Source organism: Felis catus, chromosome F1 (assembly GCF_018350175.1).
Source record: "Felis catus isolate Fca126 chromosome F1, F.catus_Fca126_mat1.0, whole genome shotgun sequence".
NCBI classification, from domain to species: domain Eukaryota; kingdom Metazoa; phylum Chordata; class Mammalia; order Carnivora; family Felidae; genus Felis; species Felis catus.
The window spans coordinates 35,948,626-35,958,303 of record NC_058384.1 but is presented as its reverse complement, the minus strand read 5'-3'; the positions used below and the strand labels follow the sequence as shown (position 1 = coordinate 35,958,303).

The 9,678-nt window shown below is 36.6% G+C and overlaps 1 protein-coding gene across 1 annotated transcript in view; it reads right to left on the bottom strand.

The window, feature by feature from the left end:
• Nucleotides 1–1,075: 1,075 nt before the first annotated feature.
• Nucleotides 1,076–9,678, bottom strand: part of CFHR5 (complement factor H related 5) — a 31,329-nt gene continuing 22,726 nt past the window's right edge. The window contains exons 8-10 of the mRNA XM_019821926.3: nucleotides 5,400–5,582; nucleotides 2,705–2,887; nucleotides 1,076–1,378 (exon numbers count right to left, since the gene is read on the bottom strand). Of these exons, the coding sequence (XP_019677485.2) occupies nucleotides 1,182–1,378; nucleotides 2,705–2,887; nucleotides 5,400–5,582 (563 nt within the window). The 3' untranslated portion in view covers nucleotides 1,076–1,181. The remainder of the gene's footprint in view (nucleotides 1,379–2,704; nucleotides 2,888–5,399; nucleotides 5,583–9,678) is intronic.

The window sequence follows — 9,678 nt, the reverse complement described above, 5'->3', positions numbered from 1 at the left end:
ATGCTACCTAAAATACAGGAACATGCAAAGGACATTTCTAAAAGTTCCTGTTCAGTATTTCCCCAAACTATGATACATCAAAAAATAATGGAGCTTTGGTATGAAGTCAGCCTCCTGGCCCACAGCACAGAGTCGTTATACTCTCAATCTTCTACTTTGTTGGTCTCTAATCACAGTTCTTGATAACTCTCATCTAACTGTAAAAGTAATATAATTCAAAATGAAAAATTATAAAATGTAGGAATATAAAAATTTACAAGTATTCTAATTTCTGAAACCACAGACCACATAGAATTATTACAGCCAAACTTTGTGTTTACTCTCAATCTTTTTTAAGTATGTATGCATATCTAGATAATCCTATAGATGCACTATTGTAACCTAAAAATTTTCACTTATAGTTACCATTTTGTATGCATGTATCACATCTTGACTATAATAGAAGTTCTGCACTAGGATTTGTAAAAATTTTAGTGTGGAAGATGGTGCATTTAGTATTTGATGAGTAATCAGCCTCCCATTAGAGGACTTTTTAATATTTACTAATGCTTGCTACAAGCATAAAAGGTGACAGTTTTTGTATTTAGGAAACTTTTTTTAATGTTTATTTATTTTTTAGAAAGAGGGAGACAGAGAGTGAGCAGGGGAGGGGCAGAGAGAGGGGGAGACACAGAATCCAAAGCAGGCTTCAGGCTCTGAGCTGTCAGCACAGAGCTCCACGCGGGGCTCGAACTTAATGAAATGTGAGATCATGACCTGAGCCAAAGTCGGACGTTTAACGGACTGAGCCACCCAGGCACCCTACAGTTTTTATGTTTTATGATGTGATAGAAAGATAGAAAGCCTTGAAGTTATCTTATACATTTTAGACAATTAGAAGTGGTTAGATGGGACAAAGTACTGAATTGAGGCACATGCTCACTTTCTGTGGGTAATATATGAACAGGAGACCCAGCACTATGATTTGACCCAGGTATAATATGGTCCACCTAATAAGTGAAGCGTTGCTCTTGGTTTATAAATTTGTGAATCTCTGAAAATTCAGAGTTCAAAATAAAACTGAGATAAGCAACACTCGAAAGAATAAATACATTAATTATAGAATTGCCTATATAATGCATACTTACAACATACATACAGCATTACTTTAAAATTTATATTCAGGGAAATTAATGCTTGTTTCATTCACATCTGGGATATTCAACTTCCCCTTCCTGACAGATTGCCCGAAATGACTGTATTGATGTGTTTGCTTTATGTGGCCATTTACATTCAAATTCAACAAAATCCCCTGTTTTTACATAAAGTTTTTTGGTGTCTTTTCCTCTTAACTGTACGTTATATTTGTTCATGTTATCTTCAGATATTATACATGCATCTGAAAGAATTAAAAAAATACATCATTAATAATATACCTTTCCCTTTCCCTTTCCAAGAGTAGTGACATTTCTTTTAAGAATATTTTGGAATTAAATAAAATTTATGAAAGGATATTAAAAGCTAATATTTATTGAGTTTTGCCCAGTACTGTTCTTAGTGCTTTGCCTTATCTCTAAACACTGTGCATCATTTCCCTGAGCTACATAACAGGAAATGGGGGCTCAGAAAGACTGAGTAATTTCTCCAAGGTCACATAACTTAATGAGTATTTTGAACCAGAATATGGACCCTGGCAGTTTGACTTCAGAGTCTGTGCTCTCAATTACTGTGCTTTACATGCCTAAAAACCACATGCCATATAGGATTAAATTAAAATGTTCTGTTAGGGTCAGTGTTATTCACCCTCCTTTCCCAACTCAGGATTCTCTTTTACATTGTTTCCAAAACGTGCATAGTGTGAGCGTACGGATGTATTAACATCTTACTAAATATTACAGTAAAAATAAGTTTACTTCTGTCTATCAGATATACGGTGCAGAAAGTGGACTGAAGAAGGCACAATATATATAAAAACCAACCATCTCTTAAAATATTCACTTAGCATATTCTTGAAGGTAATTATTTATCAATAAGACCAAAAATTCTACTAGCTATTATATTAGCTATTATATTTCTTATTTAGAGCTCCTTTTCCACAAAGTAATTATCAGTGGGTTGTCACTTTTATGCAACATTGATTTCTGTAGGAAAGCAGTATTACCTTCCCCCCATGATCAAGTCCCCTCATTCATTTTTAAATTTAGCATTTTGAGAGGTAACATTCCCCTGAGTAAATAGCACGCCCAGCAGTACTAAGCAGCATGTTCTCTATAGCCCATCATCTCTGATATAGGAATTGTTCTGAGTTTTAAAAATAAGCACATGGTTAAATTTGAGGAGCCATCCTAGGCAGTGGTGACCATAAGGAACTTCTTTTCGTACCTAGATTTGTCCATGCCCGGGATTCTAAGGTACATTAGCAAGTATTTTCCTGATGACATACGATAGACAGTCCTTTTACTGTTAGAGTGAGGTTGATCTTTTTTCTCCCTGACTTTTTTGTAGACAGGAGAGGCCACCATAGCCTCAGGCTTAAATACATGAAATTTGGAACCAGATTGCTGTGCCTGATTCCTAGCTCCACCAAATACTCGCTAAGTGGCTTGAATCCGTGTCAGATAGGTTTTCAGCTGAACTGAAGTAAAAATCATCCTATGAAATTAGTCCATGAAAGCTTTACTATGAATATCAAATCTCAGACTCTAGGAGAATACGACAAACTCACCTATGCATTTTGGTGGTTCTGACCACTGTCCATTTCTGCACGTTACATCTATGGAGCCCCGAAGTTCATAGAAAGACTGGCAATGGTACTGGACTTTTGATCCTGGAGGATATACTGTTAATGGGAATGAGGTGATATCTCCATTGCTAATAGGTGGAGGGGAACCACAATATTGTGTAGACTCTGGAAAATAACATTTATGTGTTGAGAGAAAACCGATATGTAGTTTAAGTAAATTAGTATAAATAAATTTCTTTATATTATATGTTCGATGTTTAATATGATGTCTGCGAGCTCAAATAACTCATTATATAATTTTTACAATATAACCTGATAACCAAAAATTATAGTGCTTCCCTTCACCCATAAGTCAAATACACTTAAGTATTGAGTACATATATCTTATAAGAGCACGTATTATAAGGGCACCCATAAGTCAAATAAACTTAGGTATTGAGTACATATGTATTATAAGGGCATGCAACTAGGAATAGTTTTTATTTAACATGTGATGAACAGATAAGTAAATCTTATCTGGTCTACTGTCCACCTCCTTCATAAATATTTTTATTTAAAGAAGAAAGGTAAAAATAAATAACTCCCTTCCCATTTCTATTCTCTGGGACAACTGTTACTTTCTGCAAGTAGCATGTACCTGTGAAATGAATTATTGACATACTGCCTTCCATTTATTTTCCAATTCCAAATAATAGCATAGGCATCTTTCTCTGTCAATAAAAATTTCACCTTCATGTTAAGAATGGCTAGGATACATTCCATTGTACTGATTTATCTTCCTACATATCACCAAGGATATAGATATGAAATGGCCAAATAATCTTATCCTGAATAACTTCTTCTACTTATTGTTTCATTGAGTGACTCTTCCTGTATTTTTCTCAGACGAACTCTTTCACGTGGGCACTAGATTCTTTCTCCATTAAACTCAGCAAAGACCATGAATCATCCCTTTTGGCTGTATTAACAATTTGTCCTTCTCTACCAAATCATTCATCGACATACAAACGTGTTGAAAATGTCACAATGTAAGGTAAAATTTCCCTTTATCCACACCCCATATCCAGCTACTGCCTCATTTCTCTCGTCCCTTTAGAGCAAACCTACTTGTTTCCTATCATCCCTGATCTTACTTTATCAGCCCACATTCTCTCTAGAACACATTGCAATTAGGTATTTCCCAGTGCTGAAATACCTCTAAGCAGAGCTACCAATAACTTTAGGTACCTAAATCCATTGTTCAATTATCAGTCATCTCGTCCAGTTCTAAGTAGTCTTTGACATGCTTGCCCACCTTTTGAATGACATTGTGTAACATGTCCTTCTGAAGTATGTCCTTGATATTGCTTCTGGGATACCAGCTCTGATAATGTGATTTATGATAAATATTTGGTATTATTCCCCATTCCTGGCACAGAGATCCTAAAACTCTTGGAATTTCACAAATTATGAGAGAAGTAAATGTGTCTTCTGTTATGTTCGTGAGATGACTTTTATAAGACCCATAGGTAACCAGAGGATAACCTGGTTGCCAGGAGGGCTAACCATGTGATGAGGGGGTTGGAACTTTCATTCCCATCCTGATCTACGGGGGAAGAGATAAGGGCTGGAGGTTGAATCAATCACCAATGGCTAATGGCTTAATCAATCATGCCTATGTGATGAAGCCTCCATAAAACCCCAAAAGGACGAGGTTCTGAGAGTTTCTGGGTTGGTAAATACATGGAGATGTGGGAAAAGTGGCTGGAAAGGGCATGGAAGTTTTGTGCCCTTTCCCCATACCTTGTCCTATACATCTCTTCCGTCTGGCTGTTCCTGAGTTATATACTTTTTTAATAAACCCATAATCTAGTAAGTAAATGTTTCTCTGAGTTCTGCAAACTGCTCTAGCAAAGTAATCAAACACAAGGAGGGGGGTTGTGGGAACCTCCAAGCTATAGCCAGTCAGTCAGAAACACACAGATGGCAACCTAGATGTGCGACTGGCATCTGAAGTGGATACAAGAAGCAGTCTTCTAAGACTGAGTTCTTAACCTGTAGAAATCTGATGCTATCCCTGCATAGTGTCAGAATTGAGTTGAATTGTAGGACACCTAGCAGGTGTCTAAGAGTTGCTTGTTGGATGTGGGGGAACCCCGCCTCCCCCAACACACACAATGTAATTGTGTCCTAGAATCATTTTATCAGCCTTCCCTAGTTTTTCTGGGTACTATCTGGCTACTCCTCATTTCCCAGATCTCTAATAATGGAGAGTCTCCAAGGCTGTCCCTTCGACCTCCTCTCTTTGTTAGCCATTTGAACTCTCCATGTGATCCCATCCAGTCCTGTAGCTTTAGATATCATCTATATACTAGCAGTTACCAAGTTTACATCCTAGCTCTCTGACCACTCCCAATTGCCCATTCTATATCTTAAGCTGCATACCAAGTAAATACACTTAATAAAAGTGGATATCCAGTAAAGACCTCAAGCTTCTTTCTTATATGGTCACTGTTGTAAATACCTCATAAAGAAACAGTTTTTAAAAGTGACAGAATTGAGTAACTAGATGACAATTTAATGCTTCAAAATACGGTGCAACACATAAATCATAAATTCTTTTTCCTTTTCTTTAGATAAAGCAAAGAAGATTAGTAAATACTTTTTAAATAACATTATTTAGAAATAAACTACTAACCAATACACTGTGGTAATGACTGCCATTTTCCACTTTTACACACAATTTCTCTTGCTCCGTGAAGTAGATAATTTTCTTTGCAAAGAATAGCTACTTTTTCTCCATCCTGATAATTCACTGTGGTTAGCATATTCTGAGCATTAGGTATCTGAGGTGGAGGTGGGCAGAGTTGTGTCTCTTTTCCTAAAAAATATTGGAATTAACTTATTTGATTAATAAAATCTAAAGAAAACAGCTCAAGATAATATTTCAGTATATTTCAGTATAACAATTGTGTGTGTATGTATATTTTTATGTATATACATGATGCTATAGTGACAAATGTACTTTATGTTAACATAGTTTAAGGTTTAACAAGCACTTTTGGGGTACAACCATCAGATTAAAATTTCTCTGGTGTTCCTTCTATTTCCTATTCATTATTCTGTCTCTTGTACAAATTAACCCTTTTAGTTTTTTCTAGCTAATTTATATGATTCAAATAAGTTATGTACATGTTATTCAAACAAGTGAACACAAAAAAATTAAATTGGTAATAGTAATGAGAGAACCAATTAAGACTTCCCTTAATAACCTAACCCTTGATCTCAATAAAAGCTTTCGCGATTTGCCTTTTGTTCTAAACATGACAATGACTGGTGATCAATGTAATTAGAATGCTTCTGTTTGAGTAGAAATTAACTTACTTTTGGTTGCTTGGTTTGTTCTAAGGGATAAATTTTAAATGGCCAATTTGGATGCCAAAACATCATTAACTGAGCCACAGTCCCACCTCCTGACCTGGAGTCATATAGTGTTCTCCTTCAGTTCATTCCCCACCCCCCACCCCAGGACAGAAGCTGCTAAAGTGGTACTTCCCTTCAAAATTATTACAAAGAAATTAATACATATTTTTTATCTCCTACTATACTACTTCCTTTTAAAACCAATATAGAAGAGTGAGCTTATCTCTCCTGGTTTCACTACATTTAAAAATATACTAATAATTTGTAGTAAACATTTCCAAAATTATGTGAATAGAACCTCAGATCAGTATAATTTCAGCAAAAACACACATGCTACCTGGAACCTGAATTTTACATCGGGTTTATTTTTTCAAGGAAAGGAAGGCACATTAGAATTCTATGCTTCAAATACTGTAAACAAAAGCTATTTCTGTGAAAACCCGGAGGGTTCTCTGAGAGGTGGGACCACTCATGCATATTTCTATGCTCTATAGGACTTGCCCTATTTGTTTATTGGTTGAAGAAATATAATGGCATAAAAGAATTTCATTCCAGTGTCATCATTATTCTAGTCAACCTTTAACAGGGTCAGTCTTTAATTATCTGTTTTGGCTCAATAACTAACTCTGCAAAAGAAGATAAAGAATAGCCTGATATTACTGTTATTGCACATTTTCTGTTGGTGAAGTCTGGCTCATAGGCCAGAGGACAAGCCATGAAAAGTACATGAAAAGAAGATAAGACACATTCAATAGATAGATGGGGCAGTTTGCTCTGTTACGTAGACGTTTTCCTACTTTGGGTGTCCCGTTTCCCCTTTGTTGAAGAATTTTGTAGTGTCATTTATTCATTTCTGTTTAGGTGCGCAAATATTTTTATTTAAATACAAAGTCACAAGGATGAATACTTGTTGAATTTCATCAAGACTCTTGACTGAGCGAGCATCAAGGTGTGTGATGCCAATCTTGGGAATCAGCAACCATGTGCTGTTTACCTCCTAGAAGTCCCAATATAGGGAAATAGGAAGGTTGACATTGTCTGTAATCTCAAACATATAAATAATAATTTAAAAAATGTAAACCAAGTCCCAACTAACCAAGTTAAATATTCAAATATCATTGCTATTATATTTTAGGTAAAAATATTATGCATGATTATGTCATTTGTCCAACTTACTTTCCTTACAGAAGTATGGACATTGTCTTTAGAAATTTCAACCTAGTATAGATATAGTGTAGTTGAAACAGCACTAATATAAGAACCAAGAAACGAGTTCCAGTCTTGATTTTGGCTAAGTGACTTCTTGGGGTCTTGTATTCCTGGTCTGTAAAATGAAGGACTTTGTTGTGTTTCTTAAGAGTAAGTCTGGCAGGCGCCTGGATGGCTCAGTCAGTTGAGCGTCCAACTCTTGATTTCGATTCAGGTCGTGATCGCAGGGTCGTGGGATTGAGCCCCACATTGGGCTCTGCACTGAGTGTGGAGCCTCCTTAAAATTCTCTTTCTCTCTCTCTCTCTCCCCTTCTGTCCCTCTCCCCCACTCACGCTTGCTCTCATTCTCTCTCTGTGAAATAAAAAAAGAAAAAATAAGTCTGGCAATTTGAGTGACAAATATTTGCCACCTGATAATATCCTCACCTAATCTCCACCTGCCACCTACCACCATTTCTCGAAATTGTCATTAAACTCTTCTTTCAGCTTTCAGTGAAGCTTCCTCCTCAGTTTTCTACCTCATTCTGGAAATAAAATTTTATTATCTATACGTACAACCTTTAAGAAAATCAAGTTGATGCAATAAATCAAATGTTTATGATTTTTATCTAGCTCATATCGAATATTTGGGGATTTTAAATACCATTGTTAATGTGTTCTGTATATTTTATAAAATTTTTAGTATTAAAACTATCAGTAATCTGACAACCAGCAGTGGAGGAATGGTACATTATATACCGCCTTATCTAATACACAAACATATTAGGTTCTGATGTGAAATCAACAATACAGAATAGGTATTAATGTGTATGATATGATAATAGGATTAATAATGAAGTACCATTAAGGTGTAATATTTTTAATGCTGCTGCTTCTCCATATAGGCAGATATGTTTTATTCCAGAGTCACTTGAGTGGCTCTCTCAGACAAACATAAAGCATCATGGGGAATGAGAGCGGCAGGATGTCTTGTTTTTGTCATTTGGCCCAAACTACATTTTTTCCCCAAATGGAGTTAAGGGTATGAGTAGACTGGAAAGGAGAAGGGGGGTTGTCAGGAAGTGAAAAAATTTACGCAAAAAAACTTCTGGGATTTAAGCAGCAATAAAGCAATAATCCCATTTTCTTTTCCCCAAGACTTTTTGTGTCGATCTTGCCAAGATGAAGAACTGACCAGGAAATATAATATGGAAATGGAACTCAGGACCCCAAAGGAAACTCCAAGAAAAGAGAGGTGAGCATTCTGAAATCATCTCAACATTGAGGATCAGAGGGAGACAGATTTCCCAGATGCTTTCCTTTTATTTTCTAACCCTAACATCAGACTTTAGCAGGGCACTTGGAAAAGGTTGACAGATGTTTTGGTTGTTTGTTTCAGGACTCTGGAAATTCTAACAGTTGTGCTAGCCTTCATACCACTTGTAAATTTTCTTTTAAAACTCTGCTATTTTGTGGCGCCTGGGTCGCTCAGTTGGTCAAGCGTCCAGTTTCGGCTCAGGTCATGATCTTACGGTTCGTGGGTTTGAGCCCTGCAACGGGCTCTGTGCTGACAGCTCAGAGCCTGGAGCCTGCTTCAGATTGTCTCCCTCTCTCTCTCTCTGCCCCTCTCCCACTAGTGCTCTCTCTCTCTCAAAAGTAAATAAATGTTAAAAAAAAAACCCCACAATAAACCTCTGCTATTTTATTTATGTTTATGTTTCTGGTGGCTTTCTCATCCTTTCACTGTTCCAGGAAGGATAAAAGCAGCAATGTGACTTGTTTTTTCCTTGGAGGGGCATATTATATTCTGGAATTTCATTCGTTGGTTTCTTAGCTCTCTGATAAGACTGTTAAAAAGAAAAAAAACTATAATTTTAGAGGTGCTTAGGTGGCTCAGTCACTCTTGATTTGGGTTCAGGTCATGATCCCAGGGTCATAGGATCAAGCCCTGCATTGGGCTCTGCGCTGAGCATCCAGCCTGATTAAGATTCTCTCTCTCTTCTCTCTCTCTCTCTCTCTCTCTCTCTCTCCCCCTGTCTTTCTCTCTCTCTCTACCCCCTCCCCCGGCCCCTCTGCCCACTCACACATGCTTTCTTTCTCTCTCTCTCAAATGAAAAAAAAACTATAATTTCATAGTTTATCTTGATTTTTCTTGTTTTACGGGTATAAGTAACATTGTCTTCTTCCTTTTCTTAATAAAAGAAACTAGATTCTACAGCTATAGTAAAGTTCCTCTTGTGGATATTAAATGTGGATTCACATGTATGTGTTTAGAGAAAATAAAAACTAGAAATTACACATATGTGATTAAGTAGAAGGAAAAATGAGGAAACCAGTGAGGCCACAAGAGGAACTTTATTACAGCT